General features: G+C 42.5%; 1 protein-coding gene across 4 annotated transcripts; it reads left to right on the forward strand.

The window, feature by feature from the left end:
• Positions 1–380: 380 nt before the first annotated feature.
• On the forward strand, positions 381–21,991 carry map3k4 (mitogen-activated protein kinase kinase kinase 4). Of its 4 annotated transcripts, XM_034201930.1 has the most exons (28): positions 381–585; positions 5,839–6,029; positions 6,136–7,562; positions 8,949–9,209; positions 9,607–9,759; positions 9,892–10,049; positions 10,204–10,320; positions 10,433–10,532; positions 10,687–10,770; positions 10,870–10,875; positions 10,948–11,139; positions 11,711–11,860; positions 12,216–12,377; positions 12,526–12,659; positions 14,691–14,769; positions 14,886–14,964; positions 15,645–15,738; positions 16,065–16,187; positions 17,502–17,602; positions 17,691–17,771; positions 17,936–18,127; positions 18,227–18,297; positions 18,382–18,498; positions 18,585–18,744; positions 19,229–19,351; positions 19,660–19,766; positions 20,448–20,627; positions 21,125–21,991. In XM_034201930.1, exons 1-28 carry the CDS (start codon positions 554–556, stop codon positions 21,143–21,145), a joined length of 4,695 nt encoding a protein of 1,564 aa, XP_034057821.1. In that variant the 5' UTR covers positions 381–553; the 3' UTR covers positions 21,146–21,991. The 4 variants fall into 4 exon arrangements, with proteins under 4 accessions (XP_034057821.1, XP_034057819.1, XP_034057822.1 ...); XM_034201928.1 differs by having other exon boundaries at positions 10,870–11,139; XM_034201929.1 differs by lacking the exon at positions 381–585 and adding an exon at positions 695–852 and having other exon boundaries at positions 10,870–11,139.
• The last annotated feature ends 14 nt before the right edge of the window (positions 21,992–22,005 follow it).

The raw sequence follows: 22,005 nt of genomic DNA on the forward strand, positions 1-22,005 counted from the left end.
ATTTTGGGTCCCTAGTAGCCTACTTTATTATTATTATTTAAGGCACTACAATACTGTCTGGTGATGGGGTCATCTGCCATCTGGAATCAGTTTCCCCGTTCCTTCACTGACAACTAATGATTTTCATTAATAATTATTTAAATTATTCCCAGCAGTCATTTGAAGCATATTGCATTTTCCACTGCTCTAAAACAAATACTTTTTACTATGTTAATTCATCATATTTTGTCATGAGGTGATGAAAGGACAACTGATTTGACTGATGTACTTTGAGGTTAAAACCTAGCAGTGGGGCCCTGCACAGCTATGGCCGTAATGACCTATCCGGGTTGCCGTAGTAATGCAAAACTGTGGCACTCCTCCTCAATGAGCGTTGGAAAGATGGCGACGGCATACGCACAAGCGAGAGTCAACTGTGCCGGCGGATAGAAAGTGTTCAAAAGAGACACAATCCGCCTCTCTTGCAGAGATTTAACGGTGCAAAGTCTGTCTGATATCACTTAGACATGGTTTAGTCCATGCACGGCTAGGAACAAGAAGCCACTGCTTTGCTATGGAGCCTCCGGATCGCAACAAGCCCAGCAGGTATGCGAATTTGTTGAACAGACTACACCATCAGGACCTCGCACTTGCTAAATAGGGAGCTGAAAGTAACACTGTGGCGGCGCTTGCGCATCTCCTAGAAATCGACTTCCTGTCAAATAGTGGTAGGCGTGCAGTTACTGCATTTGCAACACTGGAGTTGCAAACTTTTTGGAGCAACATTTTTAGGCTAACTTTGCTACAGATATTATCTTGTCGTCCGATTTTCTGTTGCTAGAGAGAAAGGAACAATGCTCGCCAAATGATAAGGTAACATTTACGAACAATTACCAACCGCTGTGCAACATGCCAGGGAATAAGCTAGCTAACATCCACTATTAGCTGTCGCTTGTCACTTTATTGTTCAGCCGCAAGTTCCCCAACAGAAACTGACCTACCTGTAACTAAATACTTTAAATAATGCGGACTCGTAAGGTTGAATACAAAGTGTGTTATTCATTATTTGAGTATGCCAGACCATGCATTTTAATAAAACACCGAAGCTTAAACTTCGTTTTCTTTAGCTAGCATGTGGCTCCACTGTTATTGTTAATCATCTAGCTCGACTTGGCGTTCGTGTTGTTGTCTCGCGGTCATCTGCTGAATCATGATATGGGCTTGTGGACTGTGTGCATTATACACTTAATGCATATGTAAAAAAATCATTATAATTGTTCCTTGTTGTGGTTTATAACTTTGTTGACAATCTGTTGCAAATGTATGTGCAGCAGCAAATGTTTCATCATGATGTATGCATTTCTAGTGCTCAGATGACAAGGTTACTGAACGATACTTATGCAACCTCGCAGGGGAATGCATACACACAGGCGGTCATAAGATGTTTTTGTCATATGTGCACGTCTTCTAATCGCAGTGTTTGTCCCTGACGGCTGGCGACAGACCCTCAGGATTCTGCTGTTATGTCTTCCCCTCTCCTCTATTTTCCATACATGCAGTAGTCTGTCTGTAGAGCGACTGACTTTGAAAGCATTTTTCACATTGGATCAGCTCTTTCATCTGCTTTGGTCTTGAGAAAATATCTTGTGTTTTGACTACTATTTCAGTATTGATTGTGTATCAGCCAGTTGTTATTCCCTTGCACCAGCCAGTTGTTATTCCCTTGCACCCTTGTTGTGACCACTCAGTGGACACACAGACAGCTTGCATGATTGTGCAATACTGATCCTAGCTGTCCGGCTTTGTTGCATAAAGACAAATACTGAGTATTGCCATTGCTGGAAACAAGTTGAGATGATAACAAGATATTAATTATCCTATTTGTCTCCAGCTGCATGTGTTTACAAAGTTCAGGGTGAGAGGTAAAGCATACACTGAAGGGCTTTAGGTGTGTTTTACTAGATAGCATATCCTGTCAGTGGGCCTACATTTGGATCTGCCTGACAATCTGTTTGTGTTACCATTTCTATAGTATCTGGATTAGAAACATACACAACTTGCACCATTGTGAACAATGTAGCTTACATGGCCAAAGCTACAAGTGTGCAGGAACATAACATGAGTTTAATTTTCAATATGAAATCAATAGGTTTTGTTTTGGTACTTGTATGAGACAGGTCCTTTTTTACATACATCAGAAATATACCATAATTATATATCAGTTATTCTGAGTATCAGTTATTTACTTGTTTGGCCATTTAGCGCTATCATTACCAAGTACAGAGGTTCTTTGTCAATAATGACTTGTTCCCAAAGTCAGTCTGAAGACATTGTGGCTAACATGCATTCCAGAGATTTCAGGATGTGGTGAACAGTGCGCAGTGGATAGCTGACTGGAGCCCCGGAGACGCTCATGGGTAGAACTCATTACTGCCTGCGTTTGCCAGGAGCACAGGCTGTACTATACAGATGGACCGTCCTCTAGTATTTCCTAACTGCATCCTGTCTCTGCCCACACCTGATTCAGAGAAATGTGTGCTGCTGCCACCCTCGTCTGCCATTTCCTTTTAAACAATCGGATCTTTGTAACTTCTAAAACTATGGCAGTTGTTCTTGTTGATACGCTGCAGGAGTGATAGAAGACAGGAAAGGAAAAGTGTTCGTTCATTTCATTTGAAATGTACGATGTGCTTAACTGCAAGACAGTTGAATGCAAGTTGGAACTGACAAAGGCGTTGCTTATGACTGTACAGTGTCAGATTAAATGTTCTAGGTGGAGCAGACTACTGTCTGCACTGAATATATGATGCAAGTGGTATTAGGTGAAAAACATGTGATTACACCATTTACCTCATGCTGCAGCCCGTAGTCTGCAATCAGTGTCTACATCTAGATTCATTTACATCATGGGACTTGTTGTGGTTAATGGCATGCACCTCCACTGCTACAGTATGGTCTATGACTTTTCTTAGTATGCAGGTATTTCCTGGTGTGAAGGGATTTTAAAGCCAGATAGTAAGCACACAATTCTATTAGAATAAAGTGACTTTTTGCATTTAGTATCACTTCTTGCAGAATCAAGCTCATCTGTTTCACAGTCACCAGTAAGACAGGTCGGGTGGTCCACGTTCTGGCAATGTCGCACTGTTCCAGAGAAGGGTGGGGTCAAGTACGTTGTGTGCTTTGTTTCTGAATTCTTTCAGCCTATGGCGCACATTGCCTGTTTGTTTGGGATAGGCAGAGCTCAGCCTCAGAGATGCATACCGTTGTAAGTATGAGCCTAGTTCCATTGAGATTTGCATGTGCACACGTTTTATATTCTCTACCCTTACTACTTAACCATAGGTTGAAATTAGTAGCCAGTTGACACATTCTTTCTAGAGTGGGGGGTAAACAAAATCTGGATTTAGCCTAGCCAGCAACAGTCATGCCAGCATGACCTAATTGGTAGAGAGTGTGCTCTTACAAAACCCTGGCCCCCTTTCTCCTCCTTTTCCTCTCTGAAAAATCCCCTTTTAGTTTAGGCATTGTGAGCAAGTGTGCTCACCAACCAGCTGTGTGCTATTCAGCTGTGGGCCTCACGGGCCACGCGTCACAACTATACAATAGGGTGCCCCTTCCTGGTACAATGGTGTGGATGGTTGGTGTCAAAGGTCAGGCCCCCCTGACTCTGGCAGCCCTTCGTATCACTGCTTCAGTCGCTATATAGAAAAGACTCTCGATTTTGTGCTGTTTATTATGCACTCAGTGTTTCTGCCTAGGGGCTCTAGCATTCCACTGGCCTTTATTGGAGCCCCAATGAGCCATCAGATGAGCCATTGAGAGCAGCCAGACGCCATCTGCAGTGATAATTCACTAGTGGCTGCCAGGCAGGGACAGCTTGTGGACCATAGTGCTGCATCGGTTAACTGCAGGGCATGCAGGCCTGTAACTTTCCCTGTGAGGCCTTCGAGTAGGCTCTTGGAAGAAAGCAAATAATTCAGAAGAGGAATTTGGTCAGTCCTTTTCTGCAGCGTTTCATGGCAACCAAACAAACAACCTGCAGTGGTGGCGTCATTGGTTCCGCTGTCATTCCTGAGTGATTTAGTCATGCTGTTCTGCGTAGGGAAGTGTCTTTTTTTAAAAACCTGGTCTCTTTCCCTCTCAAATGCATGCGCTATTTCTGTCTTCAGACACCCCACGCACCGGTGCATGCTTTGAAATGTTTACAAATGTACCCACATTGTGATCATATTTGTGATAAGCGCATTAAAAGAGTTTGAGGGCATTTGCTGCTCTCTTTATGCAGTTTCCTGATAGCGGTTTCATTTTTGGCATTGCAAAAGCACAGCAAATTATCTGTTGTTATGCTAAAAGCTTATTGCAGCACACTAATTGCTTACTGTGCCGTTCTTGCGCCTGCATACTGAAAAGATCACCGTCGTGTCCAGCTCCTGCAGAACAAGCCTTTTCACAGTTTCCCATACAATGCACTTATAAAGGCACCAGTGTTCTTTCATGCAGGAGTTATTCTGTAATTGCAAGACTACTGCTGTGGTAAAATGGTGGTGCGATTGATTTTATTCTTCTGTGTCACTCAGGAAGTCTTGATCTGGAGTCTTTCGGCTTATATAGTTGCAGGATTTGCAGCAGGTGTCTGTCTGCCTCGTTCCACTGCTGCTCCCAGGGGAGTGTGTGGGACAGGTTTTGCAGCGGGGCAGATGGGCAATAGAAGTCGGGTCTATCTCTCTCTTTATGTGGCCCTTTGAAAAGCTTAAGCAAGTGATTTCCAGATTAACCCCCCTCCCTTAACACACACACACACACTTCCACAGCGAGAGTGTGCCCCTTTCAACTCAGTGTGCACAGACGCAGGCAGGCGCGTGTTGGGGTATGCCTTTCAGTCAGATGATCGATGGAGGGACTCATGGCGACCAACATTTATATATAACGCCTGTTTTCATACCCCCTGTTCCTTCTCTTTTTGTTTTTGTTGGCGGGGGTCAGACCTTCCAACCTTTCTCTCTAATCCTGTTAAAAACCCCTCAGGAAGGCATTAGGGAACGAAGCTCTGACATTGTGATCTGGAAAGGCGCGCTGCTCCACTGACTCTACTTTTCTTTCTTTCTTCTTTTCCTCTTTTCCCAGAAGGAAGTGATTCAAGTTATTGCAATGTTTCTTTTCTGCACAATTTGCAATGCATGCACATTTTCTGAAATTCACAAGAACAATGATTTCAAGAAACCATTATGTTGTCACTTAATTCTTGCTCAACATTAACGTTAAACACGTGCAAGAGACTGTCTGTTTTGCATAAGCACTGTGTTTGCATCAATCTAACAACTACTCCACACTTAGGGTGGGTGAGTCTCAGTGCTCCGTTAAATCTTGGCTTGTGCAGCATTTATGATGACAAAGCAGAAAGTGTTGAGGGTTACTATTTCTCCCTCTGGTTGAGCCAATATGTTTACTTGGACCAAGAGAGGGGGCCAGTAGTGAAGCCAAAGATTAGTATCCCGTTTCTGCACAGCTATGGTCTTGCACAGAGTGTTTCTGCTGTGCAAGACCACAGGAGAAAGTCAGGCTCCAGAGGACAGACGAGTCGTCAGTCTGATGTAGAAGCAGACATTCAGTCTAGTTGCAGTTTAGGAACCTGTTTGCCGTGGTCTTAAAGGAGATTTGCTGCACACTCTGTTATGGGTCCAAACAACCACAGTGTTTGACCTTGCACACACATTTATTTGGTTTCCTTATGATATGACTGAAATAGTTACGTAAGGCCAAAGCTCATTGGCTGGCTATACATATCTTTTTGTTGCAGATGATTGTAAAGATGCAAATGTTTTCTTAAACATTTAATGTGTCATTAAATGTCGACAGGCCGGCCAAACCAGTGGGAGATGAATCCAGACAGATCCCGGCGGTAGATGATACCTGGGATTCTCCCAGCGAGGAAGAGGAAGTTATGTACGGCGCAACGCCGCCTTATACCTCCCGCCAGATGAAACGCATGTCTGGCAAACATCAACGAAACATCCAGCAGAGGACTGCAGGTCGCTCTCCCAACAAGGGTAAGTTAATACGTTTATTTGACTGAATGGAAATCCTTTTAAACAATGTTTCTCCTTTTTACATGAATTGTACTGACTCCGAGGGGGGATTTTCTGTTTATTCCAGTGGAAGTCACTCCACCCGTCGAGAATCCCAAGCCAGCAGTAGCTGTGCCCCCTGAGGAGCACAGCTACAAGCAGGGCAAGAAACAGAGGGCAACCCAGCGCTCCACAGAGAGGGATCACAAGAAGACTTTTGAAGGCTCCTTCATGCTGGATCCACTTTCAAAGCCAAGCCCTTTCAGCACCCTCAACATGGATCCCAGGAAGCATTACTTGAGCTTGGGCTGCAGCAGCTGCAAACTTCCTGTGTCTATGCCCCACATAGTCCGGACCCACCGTCAGACCTCCAGGACAGACTGTCCCGCCGACCGCCTCAAGTTCTTTGAAACTCTGCGGCTGCTTCTCAAGCTTACATCTATGTCCTCCAAGAGGAAGGAGAAGGAGCAAAGGGGCCTGGAGAACATGGCTTTCATGGGTCACAACAACGAGGTCATTTGGTTGGAGCTGCAGGCTTGGCATGCACGACGCTCCACCGGCGACCAAGACCTTTTTCTTTTCACTGCCCGCCAGGCCATACCGGACATCATCAATGAGGTGCAGCACTTTAAGGTAAACTATGCCAGCCTTAGAGGGGCACAGTGTTTAGGGTCTCAAAATATTCATGAGGACTATCAGACTGTCCCAGATCTAGTCTGTGGAGAGGAGAGGGAGCCTGCCCTCGCAGAGACCAACCATTGTGGAGTAGACCCCTGGGGCTTTAACGCTTTCCCTTCACCTGCAATGAATGCAGCGGAGCCTCTGGGCTCCGGCACAGATTGCAGGGATCACCTCCAGCGCCAGCGGCTCGCGTTCGAGCAGGTCAAGCGTGTTATTGAGCTGCTGGAATCCGTGGAAGCTTTGTATCCCTCTTTGCAGGCCCTGCAGAAGGACTATGAGAAGTATGCAGCGCGAGACTTCCAGGGCAGGGTGCAGGCGCTCTGTCTGTGGCTCAATATCACCCAGGACCTCAACCAGAAGCTGCGCGTTATGGCCACTGTGCTCGGCCTCCATGATTTATCCCGTATCGGGTGGCCTGTCTTTGAGATTCCTTCACCTCGTTGCTCCCGGGGCAATGAAGAAGAGGAGAATGAGGAGGATGAGGAGAACGATTCGACAGCCACTTTTACAGCTGAAAGCGATGGAGAGGACAGGGAGGCTGAGGACGATGAGGGGCTTCTGGGTAGTGTATCAGAGGAGGAGTTGTCTCCCACCCTGACTCCTAAATTTGCCCGGTTGTTGTCAGAAGAGGAGTTTCTCCCAACTGCTACAGCAGGAAGGGCAGAAATGATGGCAGGAGGAGTATTCTGCCCTACAGCCATCTACAGGCCGTTTGTGGATAAAGCTCTGAAACAGATGGGACTGCGTAAACTGATCCTCAGACTGCACAAGCTGATGGACCGCTCTCTTCAGAGGTCCAGAGCGGCGCTGCTCCAGCACACGCCTGCACTGGAGGTGAGCATCAATTCTTAACTGCAAATAAGTGTGGCTCTAAGTATGAGTGGAGTTCACTTTTTCAGTATGCTGACACAAATGCACACACACAGGGAGACGTCAAAATTAACTATTACAAATGAAACCTTAAAAAGTAGGATTTAAATATACATGAAAATGCAGCCTTTTGACCAGTTTAAAAAAAAATGGATGATCCGCCTAATTTAAATTGAAGTAAGTTATCTTTGGATTTTCTCAAACCAAAAAGCCAATTTTAAAATGTCACCTTGCACCTTCAGACATTGTGATGGCCTTTAAACAAATATATAGATCAATACAATATAATATTCAACAGATCAATCAAGAATAGAGACACTCGATGGTCGAAGCTCTATATTTAAGATATGTTTTACATTGGCAGTTGGATTATTTCCTTTTGGACAAAACGAGACACAAGATCATTGACTATATTCTTTTTTAGCAAATTGATTTCAATTTCAGGTTTTTAAAAGCAATAATCAGCCTGAAGCATCAGGTAATGCTTTACAGTCAGACTAGATGCAATTTTCCTCTCACAATTTCCACGCAAAGGAACACTGTAGAATATGGGGTTTCAGAGGAGCATTGATAAAGGAAGTAATCACTGAATTGTCGAATAACAATTCAAGAATACACATCAGAAGTATGTGTGATGAAACACAAGATATAATGCTCCTACATTTGTGCTAATGTATGTAATAAATACGATTTGTGCCATATTCCAGTTATCATGGTATGAAGTTCCGTTTCAAAGCAGTCTAGACCTGCTGTATTAGTGGAGAGTGAACGCAGTCAAACAGTTAATTGTAATGTTCACAGTGTACATGTTAGTAATTTAATTAGGCACTTGAGGAAACAGCATTTGGAGCTTACCAGAAGCCAGGCTATAAACAGAGGGTGTGCAAACACGAGCGAGTGAAAGACAAAGAGAGCTTTAAAAGGAGAGGATTATTAGAAAAGGAGTTTATTGCAAAGGATAATCAGTTCATCTGCGGGTTGGAAATGTTGTCACCACTTTATGAGCTGTTGAGGAGTTTTTTTTTTAAATACTTGCTTTCAGCTGAGAAGGTACTAGGAATGTGAATTTGTTTATTGAGATTATGCTTATTTGCACAGATCAGATGGTCATATTTTTGTCAATTTTAAACTTTATTGTGCAACCCAATAGAGATGCTTCTCAAATGCTTGCAGATGCATGTTTGAGATTGGGCGGCAAGGATGCATAAAGCAACACAAAGTCTCATTTATTAGCACGCAAAATCCAATAAAAGTTTACAAATTCCTGAGGCCAACTCTGTTCATATGGTCAGCCATGGTGCTGTAGTATAACACATGTTGAATGGACTTTCCCTGATCTTCCTCCCTCAGTTTGCAGACTTCCCCGACCCCATGCTGTACAGTGACTACCTGCCGGAGCTGTCGCGCCATGAGTCCTGCAGCGGCCCGGCTGACCCAGAGCTCGGAGCCGACCAGGTGTCCTGGGAGGATCTGCTGGACATGGACCTCCCCTCCTTCCGGCCAGCGTTCCTCGTGCTGTGCAGGGTCCTTCTCAACGTCATTCATGAATGCCTTAAACTGCGACTGGAACAGAGGCCTGCTGGAGAGCCCTCACTGCTCAGCATCAAACAGGCAAGCAGCTGTTATAAGTGGCTCTTCTAAGCAGGTTGCCCCACTCATGCTGTATGACTCAACACAGATATACATATTTAGTTCCATTGCTGCTATTTTGCTTAAATAAAGGGACCAGTGTTATGGCACTGTTGTTTAACCCAGTAGCCTAAACGTATGTGTCATTTCCATAGGGATGCTAGATTCTTATTTAGTTGAATAATGTGTACTACTTTCCCAAGTCTATTAGAAAGTTGTGTAATACCTCTATATAGATTATCACATAAATGGTTAATCATAGTACATTTTGTCTCAAACTAAAAATATTGAAGTAATTGTTACAATGTTACTTGCCAGAACTAATAGGAGGAATTATATCATATATAAATGCTAATCAAGTATTTGTTGTGCTTTACAGTTGGTGCGTGAGTGTAAGGAGGTCCTTAAAGGTGGTCTTCTGATGAAGCAGTATTATCAGTTCATGCTGCGTGGCGTGGTGACTGATGCTCAGGGCTTGCAGACTAATGCCAATATTGATGAGTTTGAAGAGGACCTTCACAAGATGCTCGAGGTCAGACTCCTCTCCTTTCTCTACTTCTAGTTACAGCATTTCAATGTGGTTCCTCTTTAGAGAGACAGTCTCGCTGTATGCAATATTGAAATATAGGTTGTGGTGATCTAAAATATGTCGCTGTTTTTGTAGGTCTACTTTGACTACATGCACAGTTGGATCCAGATGTTGCAGCAGCTGCCTCAGGCCTCTCACAGCTTAAAGAACCTGTTGGAGGAGGAGTGGAACTTCACCAAGGTCATCACTCCTTACATCCGTGGAGGGGAGGCCCAGTCTGGGAAGCTTTTCTGGTCAGTTACTTACCTGCAAACTAAATTGGATTGAAGTTGAAGAGGAGTGATTACAGCAAGTGTAACCTGTTTCAATGCTTATATGGGCATCTGTCCTTTTTGTTAAGTGTTAATGATGATTATTATAAAACTGAGAATGTTCTCCTCTTTGCAGTGATATTGCTGGGATGCTGCTTAAATCCACTGGAGAGTTCCTTGATGCCGGCCTACAAAAGAGTGGCAATGAATTCTGGGAATGTGCAGATGACAGCACCGCCTCAGATGAGATTAGGTAAGAGGGATCATTTGTCTTTTTCGAATTCTGCTTTAGTCAGTGTTCATATCTTTACTGTCTCAGTGGAGACAACAACTTTGACAATCTTTAAACATTCTGATTCTTCAAGGCGGTCCGTAATCGAGACCAGTCGGTCCCTCAAAGAGCTGTTCCACGAGGCCAGGGAGCGGGCGTCCAAGGCTCTGGGCTTTGCCAAAATGCTTCGCAAGGTGAGAGACAGCAGCAAAGAATTGTATCTCCCCTGAAATAGAAAGCCATAACAGTGCTGAACTGGCAGTTTGTCTGTGACCCTGTTTTCTCTGCTCTCCAAAGAACTGGGACTTTGTGTTCTGACACACACTTTGTTTGATTCCCTATGTGCAGGATTTAGAAGTTGCTGCAGTTTTCAGTATCACTAACGGGGTGACCTGTCTCCTGGATGCACTGAAGAAGGGAAACTATGTCAAGGTGCCTTTGTGTTTGAATTAATTTAACACATTTTTCAATCAAACCTCTCTGTCCTCAGGTCATTTATGAACCTGTATAACCTTCTTTTTATATATCCAGGTTCAGGTTCCAGGCTTGGAGGAGCTGCAGGTTTTTGTCCCCTGTGGCTTGATGGACCAGAGGCCTCTCATCCTGCAGCTTCTCAACGCCGCGGCTGGCAAAGACTGCTCCACAGAGCCCGATGAAATTGCAGAGGATGAGGCCTACCTGCTCATGAGTAAACACGGAGCCGGGGACTCAAATACCGACTCTGACTGGGCTCAGTGGGACGGAGAGCTGCTCAAACTGGTCCCCCAGGTGGAAACTGTAGACACACTAAGAGCCATGAAGGTATGTGGCTACATATCCACATATATATATATATATATATATCTACATATCCACTTACATATCACACAAACAGTACAGCTATAGACTAAGATCTCAACATTACATCACTCTGTCCGTCCCCTCAGTACGCACGGTGCTTGGGAAAAAAGCCATATCATACTCTGCCCCCTCGACCTGGAACACACTTCAGCAGGAACTTAAGCTGACCACTTTGATACCCATCACGGATTTTAAACTCATTTTAAAAAACCTGGAGAAATCATCTGTGGGTGTTTGCACCTGCTATATCTGACAGCTGTATATGGATTTTAATGACTACTTTTTTACGATGTTGTATTTTAGTGTTGCCTCTGTGTTTAGTGTCCTGTCTGTCTGTAACTTTGTGTGGTAGTGTTACCACTGACAGGTCTCTCTTGAAAATGAGACCTTGTGTCTCAATGAGATCTACACCTGTATAAATAAAGGCTAAATAAAAAAAATTAAAAAAATTTGACATTTTCTTATGTTTAAATGTGCGTATGTGTGTATTCCTCTTGTTTACAACTCTCCCATTGGTCAAATGTGATTTCAGGTGGATAGCATGCTCTTGATAGTGATGCAGTCAGCTCATCTGGTGGCCCAGCGAAAAGCCTTTCAGCAATCCATGGAGGAAGTGCTCACTCTTAGCCGAGAGCAAACATCGAGTCAGCCGCTCATCGCCAGTGCACTGGAGGAGCTCAAGGTACTTCATTAGCCGCACAATATGATTTGTAATTCATTAAAATATGTGTAGTATTTTGTGTTGTTGTAAAAACAGCTGCATGTTGATGTCATACTTTTCACTACATACGCATCTTATTACCCTACATTTCACACCTGAAAATAGACACACCAGGCCGGATTTTAGAAGTTATTCTCAAAAAGGAAATCACTCAACTCTCATATCTAGTTCATTCAGAGCCACGATACCACACATCTGTTCTCTCTTGTGTAATCAGTTTTGAATGCATCCACTCGTAGCCCTGAATTTAAGGTGTTCTACTGAAACGGTTCTATACAATAATAACAAACATACATTTTTCTCTCTCTCATCAAAGGATGAGGCACTACAGCTTTGCATTAAGATCAGCACTTCCATCGACCGGGTGGAATACATGTTCACAACTGAGTTTGAGGCCGAGGTGGAGGAGTCGGAGTCGGCCACTCTGCATCAGTACTACAGGGAGGCCATGATACAGGGCTACAATTTTGCCTTTGAGGTAACTGTAATGCTTTGGATGCTACATATGTAATGTGTTCCTTCTGCACAGATATGTCTTTTCCACTTCTCTCACTCACTAAGGTTGTTATTGTAGTAATGGGCAGTTATTCCTCCTATAACTTTGTTTGCTTTTTTGTTATTTACAGTACCACAAGGAGGTGGTGCGCCTGATGTCAGGGGAGTTCCGGCAGAGGATCGGGGAACGCTACATTACTTTCGCCCGCAAATGGATGACCTATGTCCTGACCAAATGTGAGAGTGGCAGGGGCACCAAGCCCAGGTAAGGCCTTACTTTCCATCAATTATGAATTTGAAGTCATTTACTTCTGTTTTTGCCCTCTGTTTGAATATGTTGCTCAGGGATACTTTTTTTTTTTTTAAGAATTTTTTTATTGCAGAAATGTATTGTACCAACCGCATTGGTATAACAAAGCAATCATATTTTCCATTTTCAGTAACAACAAAACACATAAAACACATCCATGGGCGAGATAACAAGAAATGCAATATTCATGCTAGAAACAAGAGTGCAGTCCCGGACAAAGAAAAAAATGTCCATAGCAAATTGAAGAAAAAAAACAACAATATAAAAGTTACAGGGTTAACATTATTGATCATTCAACCCACACCTTCATCCCATACCTTCATCCTCACCCAGACCTCTTAAGTGTCTTATCACTGGAGCCCAGGCCTTATCAAACACTCTCCCCTTTCCTGCATTCTTGAATCTAAGTTTCTCCAGGTAGAGGATCTCACCCAACTCCCTCAGCCACATCTCGAACGAAGGCACAGCATCAGACTTCCATAACCTCAAAATAAGTTTTTTAGCCAAAACAATACCCAAAAACACCGGCCATTTGTCACTGCCATAGTTCAGATCAGTGTCACTCGTGGACCCCAGAATGGCCACAAGGGGATCACGGAGCGTCCACACAGCAGCGTGCGTTGACACTTGGAGGTGGGCGTATCTGAAGCTTGGGGATTTTTTGCGACCAACAACCAATCACATGAATCTCCCGCCCCCGACATACAAAGCAATAGCAATGTTAAAACGAAGTAAACTGGATATAAAATCCCCAAACAGGCGAAGTGAATGGGCAGAAGCGTTGGAAACTTCAACGCACGCCGCTGTGTGGACGGGCCGTCAGGCTTCAATTGCTTGTCAAATGCTTTTGAATAAAAATCAAATACAGAAGTCCAGAATGAGTGGAGGTTGGGGCATGTCCAGAATTGGTGTGTAAGGGTGCCAGGTTGATTTTTACATTTTTTACATAATGCTGATACGCTGGAATAAATCTTGTTTACTTTAACTTTTGAGTAGTGCAACCTATGTACAACTTTAAATTGTATTAGATTTAATCTAACATTTACTGAGCACCGGTGAATATTCCTAAGACATGTTTCCCAGCATTCCTCAGTGATCGGCATACCCAATTCTGTCTCCCACTCAGTTCTATACTTTTCTGTGCTGACTACTTCCTGACTAAGAAGTGTCTGGTATAGGGTTGACACTGCTCCTCTACATCCTGGTCTAACATTAATTATCTCTTCAAGTGCCCGATGCTGTGGTATATCTGCAAATGTAGCTATATGAGCAGGGATGCTTTTTGAAGCCCTATTATAAATAAACTATCCTGTTATTGAAAATAAGCTTGGATAATAGAAGTTAACATTGATTCCCATCAGCCTAATCGAACTGCAGACTAAGATTGAGGAAAGCTTGAGATGTATTCTCACAGTATGATTCACTGAAGATAAGTGGGGTGTTTATAAAGACCTTATTTGCCTTGCTGTATTTTTTATTATATTAAATGCACAATTTTGTAAGCTCTCTTCTTCAAGAGCTTTGGCTTTGAGCTATAACAAGTGACCATGGCAACATTGTGCTCTGATAATAGAGGGAAGCCTTTAGGTTTTTTTCATGGAAAACAATTGCAATGGTAGTGTTTTGCACACAGTAGATGTATTATTTTCTCTGTCTTGTTTGTATAAATATCGAGCAGATACGCAAACAAAAATAGGGACACTTATTGTGAGCATAAGTCAGTTGTCATATTTGTTAAATATTCCAACATATGACCTCCCACAGAGGAGCACACAAGGAACTCGTTATAAGAACAAGATGAGGACACTGAAACCTCTTACATAATAAATCAAACTATGTTAGAGCACAGTCAACTCGTTATATTTCTCAATTCGTCATGAAATATTTGTGTATGATCTTCAAAGTGATGAGTATGTGAATTTGGTTGAAAACAGTACAGTGTCAAGCTTTGGAACATGCTGATTGACTCTTATGTTTGACCTGCAGGTGGGCGACTCAGGGTTTTGATTTTCTTCAGGCTATCGAACCTGCCTTTATATCAGCATTGCCAGAGGATGACTTCCTGGTAATGATGCCTGTTTTCTTCCCTTTGTCATTCCCAAGAAAGAATCACCACGAGCATGCTTTAAACATCATGTCTTTTTTAACCTGTCAATTGTGAATTCACATGTCTTTTTGCAGAATTTACAAGCTTTGATGAATGAATGTATTGGACATGTGATTGGAAAACCTCATAGCCCAGTCACCGGCCTGTACATTGGTAAGAGTCTCCTCTGTCATACAAACTATTAGTGACTTGCATATCTGGAGTTTAGGATTTATATCTGTTGATATTCTGTAGAAGGTTTACAATCAGGCTGTTACACAAAGCAGGAACAATGGCAATGTAATACTAATTCAGTTTACATAGCAAAGAAGCTTTGTGTAATCTGAAATGTCTGAAAACCCTCAATTACTGAGACTCATATAAGCAACTCAATGCTGCTGCTCTGTGGTCAAAGTAGAAAACTGTGGTTTCCCTAGGCAAGTGTGAAAAATGATAACCGAGAAGCAGGTTTATATTGTAAAGATATATTTGTTCACTAAACAAAGACAGACTAAAAACCAGGTCATCTGCAGAATGGAAATCTTACTGCCATTTAAAAACAAATTAAATATAATAAGTAATATACAAAAGTAGTGTTTATTGAAAAATAATTTAGGTAGAACAGTTTTTTCAGAACTGAATGTCTTTCTGTGAACTGGATGGAGTTAAAAGCAACACCATACAGTGACTTTTAAACGTTAAGATATCCACCTGACTACTCTATGTATGCAGTTATAAAAACACGAGTGCTTTCTACAGCAAAGTTAATGGTATTTTTTTGTTCTGTGTTTCAAACTAGGTTTCCTTTTGTTGATATAGTGACTAAATTAGGGATTTGGTGTTTTTCTTTTCAGCTCCCAGGAATAGTCCTCGTCCTGTAAAGGTCCCTCGCTGCCATAGTGACCCACCGAACCCCAATCTGTTTATCCCTAATGCTGAAGGTTTCAGGTAGGTGCCTGCAGTTACATGGTTATACAATAATCTGCCTGCTAACTGTGCTCTTTCCTGCATGGCTCATTGTGCTTCATCCCTTATTTGCTTTGTATGCATACTCATGTTTTTGCGCTGTAGTTGATAAGCTTGTGTTTGATGTGAGCTTCTGTGTGTTTTCTGTAAGTCAGTGGTGTTTTTAATTTGTGTACTGTCTGAGCGAGTGTGTGTGTATGTATGTCGTCCAACCAGCCACCGAGTCACACACAAACATGTCCCACATCCCACTCAAGCCACCTTTCCTCCCAAGGCAGAGATCCTCAGTTTGTTTTTTCACCACACAGCTCTCGAAGTCTCCCCTGCGACCTCCGGAGCCAGCTGTTCCCCAACGGCCCCCGCCCCGTCCCTCAGGGCCCGGGGGAACAGAGCCAGACCAAAGCACCCAGCAGCAGCCCCGGTGACGTCAGGTAGCCTTGCCCCCCCCCCCCCCCCCCCCCCCCCCCCAAGTCACCTGCTAGAAACCGCTGTCCAAAAACAGCCAGAGACAAAAACAAAAGCCTTCTGAAAATTGAAGAAGGAGATTGCTTCAAATTCCACAGTGTATTTCAAAATATAGCAATAATGAAACACTGTGTGTGATATTGATCCTAAAGAGCAATACATTTTAAATTGCATTGATCTTTTGTAGTTTTAGAGTTAGTTTAAGTTTCAACGAATAGTATATTTGGACAACAAACCATTCCCCTTTAGTTTTTTAATGCAGTATCTCCCTTTACGATCCCTGAAATGTTATTTTAGTTATTTTATGCACTGATGCTGCCTTTCCAGCATGGCCGTGCTGATAATTTAAATCACTAATAGACTTACTACAGCTTAAATGAAGTTCGAGAAGATGATATGCTATGATAATATCCATAATAAAAGGCACGACATTGATTTTACAAAAGAAAATTAATCAGAAAATCCTCAGAATGGATATTATAAGCAGTATTTCCAAGTGCTAATGTAGCTTTTCAAAGCTCCGCTAAATGTCACAGAATCAGACAAATAGCATTACACAAGTGTTGTTATGAGTTAAATGAGGAGAATGTGATTGTTGTGCATGGTATGGTGTGAAAATGGAAAAAAGAACGCAGTACTTCCAATGAAACGAGCGGGCTATGACACTCTGCTTTTTAGTGCTATTAACATCAGTCCTGCTTTGATGCTGGTGATTCACTGCAATTATATTTCTGGCTTATTTCTGTGTGTGTATGAAATCAGAACGTGCACTCTAGAGATCTAATCTTTCAGGCTGTGCAATGACCGATGCATGCTGACTGCTAATGGGCTTCCAACAACATACTCGGCTTAATCTCTTGAAAGTTCAGAAGACTTTATCTGTATTATTTAGTTTCCCTGATACTGACTAACCTGCGTGGAATTATTTAATATTTCATTAGTGAGATTTTTTATACAATTTACAGTATTTATGTCATTTTCAGTCCAGGAATATTTTACTCAAAAGCATCTCAAGTGGAAGATGATCCCTCACCCTTTTCAAGTCAAAGTGGCTCATATCATGAAGCAGCCGCTTGTATTTCTTTCATTTTCCAGTTAATTAAACGTAAATGACTCATTAAGTGCATGGCATTTTGAGATGATGAAAAATAAAGTGCAATCTTGGCAGAAGGCATTGCACTCTGCGTTGATCCTTAATTTGGTCATTAAACAGTGAAGGTCCCAGACTGGGGTTTTGATGGAAGCACTGTATTGCATCGGTTTCTTTCATGTTCCTGCAGGGGATCCAGTTACCACGAGAACGACCGTCTGTCATCGGTGGCAGCGGAGTTGCATTTCAAATCTCTGAGCCGCCACTCCAGCCCCACAGAGGACAGAGAAGGTGGGTGCATCAGTGCTATGCATCGATCCACATTGTGCAAAGTAATCCTACTTTCGGCTGAATTTTCTCCTGTCATTTCTTTACCCAGAACCCACCTATCCTAAGGCAGAACCTAACAGCGCTGCTCGGCGAAGCTGGGAGCTCCGCACCTTTATCAGCCAGTCCAAAGGTGAGACTTTAGAGTGAAGATGCATTAGCCACTATTATGTGTTAATGCCTATATTAAGCCCTTTGAATTGACCTTGTATCTGAAATACATAAATAAACTAACCCTAATAGGGAATGTTTTCCAACATGAAAATAATAAATCTTGTTCCCCGTATCCAATCTCAGACACTGCCGCACGGCAAAGCCCCATGGAGGCCGTCCGTCGCTCAATCCGAAAGTTTGAGGACAAGCGCTACAGTGTGATGAAGCAGCGCAACATCATCGGCCAAGTGTGTCACACACCGAAGTCCTACGATAATGTCATGCACGTTGGGCTCAGGAAGGTGACGTTCAAGTGGCAGAGGGGCAACAAAATAGGTACGGCTGACTACTGATTTTTCCTTTATCAGTTTTTCCTGTGATGTGTGTTATGTGTCACTCACACAGACAATGATGTAATGTTTGTGTGTGCAACAGGTGAGGGCCAGTATGGGAAGGTGTACACCTGCATCAACGTGGACACCGGTGAACTGATGGCCATGAAGGAGGTATGCAACATTAATTAATAGGGTTTTTAAATAATAAGTAGATCTGCAGGTATTTGTAAAAGTTGTTTGTCTTTTTCCAACCAGATCCGTTTCCAGCCAAACGATCACAAAACAATCAAGGAGACGGCAGATGAGCTGAAAATATTTGAAGGCATTAAACACCCAAACCTGGTGCGATACTTCGGAGTGGAGCTCCACCGGGTAAGAGGCACATGTTAATCTCTGTGAAGCATCACATGGTGTATACTGAAGGAGTTTGGTCTAAGTTGTAATGCTCTCACCTGTAGGAGGAGATGTACATCTTCATGGAGTACTGTGACGAGGGCACGCTGGAGGAAGTGTCCAGACTGGGGCTGCAGGAGCACGTAATCAGGCTCTACAGCAAACAGACCATCACAGCCATCAACGTGCTCCATGAACACGGCATCGTCCACCGGGACATCAAGGGTCAGTGTCAAATGCTCTTTTTCATTCTTTCTTTTTCTTTTTTCTTTTTCACACATAGCACAACGTTAACATGCGCTACATTAATGCACGTCGTTGGGACTACATCTCCGAACATTGCATATTCTTTTTAAACTTCATACTGTAAAACTTTGCACATTCCTTGGACCATTTTTCACATTTCTGCTCAAACTTGCACTTCTATTAATGCGTATCTTATTTATTTTAATTCTGTTATATTGTACATATTTTTTAAGTATTTTACTATAATTTGATGAAATGTGTATATTTTCCCTGTTTTATTTAATTTAATTTCCTTGCAGTTTCTATACAGTAGTATTCACCAATACACCAAAAGCAAATTAATTATATCTGAATAATTCACAATAAAGCAGATCATAATCAGATTCTGGAAGTGCGGAAAGTTTTGATAGATCTGAGACTGTTCTAACCCAAATGTACTTTCTGTCTTTTCTTATCATACCAGGAGCCAACATATTTTTGACATCGTCGGGCCTGATTAAGCTCGGTGACTTTGGCTGTTCCGTCAAGTTGAGGAACAACACTCACACCATGCCAGGGGAGGTGAACAGCACTCTGGGAACAGCAGGTAAGAAATGATGTTTGTGTCTGGATGCCACCACCAGGGGTCACTGTGGCTTGATCTTTAACTTTCTCCCCTTTTACCAATCGATGTCCACCCACATCATATCATTGATACAAGCTTGGGTAGTCCTTGTGTCTTATGTAACGCCTTTGTGTTTAATTTGTTTGGTATACGTTTTTACATACAATTTCCCAATGTTTTCCCCCATTGATATCATGGAATTATATACAAATATATATCTGAACCCTGCATATTATTTTATCGCTGATAAATAAATCATAATGTTTAATAACTCTTTGTGTCTTAATTAGCATACATGGCACCTGAGGTCATCACCAGAGCAAAGGGTGAAGGTCACGGTCGAGCAGCGGACATCTGGAGTTTGGGCTGCGTTCTCATTGAGATGGTGACTGGAAAGGTAAGGAGTGATGGAAAAAAACATCTTCTTGCTTCTGTTAAGAATTTAGCATTGGTTTCAAATATGTATTTGTGTATGATGTTGCAATTACACAGAGCTTTAGTAATACTGTATGTAATTATGGTCATACTGATAAAGCTATTGAATTTAAAAGCACAAATCCTCTACATTTCAACAAGCTTGGATCATATTGAGGATGTTTTCTATGCTGCAAATAAAGTATGCTAAGTAAGAAGGGCTGAAATACTTTTATTGAGTTTATTGTCGCTCTGTTATAATTATTATAATGGAAAACAAGAGATGCATTGCTGATCAGCTGTTGCGTCCACATGAAAGGATTATATTTCAGTCGAGTTAAGTGAAATTTAAAGATTTAACATTTTAAATTAAAATGCTTTGATTGTGAGATGCTGTTACGCTTTGGCAACAAATTGCTGTTTCAGTCCGACATAATCCACAGAGCTGTTAGCCCTCTAGCAAAACTGCCGCTCCCTAAGTTGAAAAACCATTTTGGATAAAAATAGCCGTCTAAAAGCTACCAAACCTGCTAGTTAAGCTTATCAAAGACACATTTAAATGTCTTACTACTTCAGGAAATTCCCTTGACTAAAAACAGAATAAAATAAACCCACAAGGAAATGATGTTATGTTCTAATCTAATCTTTTAATATCAACCTGCAGAGGCCCTGGCACGAGTATGAGCACAACTTCCAGATCATGTACAAAGTGGGCATGGGCCACAAACCCCCCATCCCGGAGAAGCTGAGCACAGAGGGAAAAGACTTCCTCGGTCACTGTCTGGAGAGCGAACCCAAACGGCGCTGGACCGCTAGCATGCTGCTAGACCACCCGTTTGTCAAGGTGAGACACTGCTATGGAAAATGGCTTAAATGAACAGAGCAGAACTGATGTTTAAAGGTCAACTATTATGCAAAATGCACTTTTTTATGTCTTTTATACATAAAATGTGTCCCCGGTGTGGAGACACACAAAGGGTCAGAAAATACAACCCTCTCTCTTTTCCTCCGTACCCACATCTCTAAAAATCGGGGGTTCAACGGAGCTGATCCAGATTTGCTGCGGTCATGACGACATTACTAAAATGTGGGCTGGCTTTACGTTGAACTCCTGGCAAGGTCCCGCCCACGGCCCTATGGTCCCCTATCAGAAACGTTGCTGTATCAGAAACAATGTGCGACGTGTTTTGGGAGAAATATGGTCTGTGTTTACATTAGCTAGCATCTAAAAATAGTATAATAGGAGCCCTTTTTATAGTGAAAACGCTTCCATTTAAGTTATTGTCTTGGCAAACTGGTCATCCAAAAAGCTCCCATTACAGCATCTCTTGTCTGTTTTAGGTTTGTACGGATGAAGAGTGAATGGACCCTCTTCTGCAGCTTCCACGTTTACAAATGAAAGCACTACTGTACACGCTGTCTGGAAAATAAAAAATAACTGGATGCGGAGAAGAGGAACTGACAGCTGAAGGCACATTAAACTGAGGAACTAATACAATATCATTTCAGAGGACAACTGGACCTATGGAGGATAGCGTCGCTGTGTCATTATCCACACATGGTCTCGGGGGGAGGGGCAAGGTTGGGATTGTACATACTGTAAGAATAGGATTGGCTTTCATTCTTGTATAAACAATATTGTAAAGTAACTATTGCCACATTTGTTGTTCTCACTGGTGAAGAGACTTCTCAAAAGGCATTGAGGAATACATTTTTTGTTTTTAAATAGGGAGGGGATGGGTGGGGGGGGGACAAATCTATGGCACTTTCAAACTGTTTACCCAAGGGGCAGTTAAGAAGAGGAGGGAGGAATCTTATTTTTCCTAGAGGCGGAAAAATGTGTGGTAAGCCTCGCTGAAAGGAAGGAGACACTGGTTTACCTTTGATGAAATGAACACCATCCAAATATTCAAATTAATTTATCTCTTGTCATTTGGCACTTGGAAGGATTTTTGTAATGTATTATTCTTTGCCTTTGCTGAGGAGTAAATGTCAAGTTGGAGCAATGTTCAAGTCAAATGCTCACCACTGTTCATGTGACCGGAGCGAAGCCAACGAAGAGGAAAACCCGCCCTGCTGCTGAACACAACACATCCACAAACACACACACTGACACACACACACAACTTCTGGTCCTCTGCTGCTCTTACAGTGTTTGCTATGTACAAACAATATTAATAAACCAATCGTTTTGTTTTTTTAATGAAATGTGTTTGTGTTCT

This window comes from Gymnodraco acuticeps, unplaced genomic scaffold (genome assembly GCF_902827175.1).
Source record: "Gymnodraco acuticeps unplaced genomic scaffold, fGymAcu1.1, whole genome shotgun sequence".
Taxonomy (NCBI): Eukaryota; Metazoa; Chordata; class Actinopteri; order Perciformes; family Bathydraconidae; genus Gymnodraco; species Gymnodraco acuticeps.

Coding starts and splice junctions, on each gene's coding strand:
- map3k4 (XM_034201928.1), top strand. CDS start 554: ATGGAGCCTCCGGATCGCAACAAGCCCAGCAG. Junction 10,050..10,203: donor CAGTCTGGGAAGCTTTTCTG/GTCAGTTACTTA, acceptor TCCTCTTTGCAG/TGATATTGCTGGGATGCTGC. Junction 11,861..12,215: donor GTGCACTGGAGGAGCTCAAG/GTACTTCATTAG, acceptor CTCTCATCAAAG/GATGAGGCACTACAGCTTTG.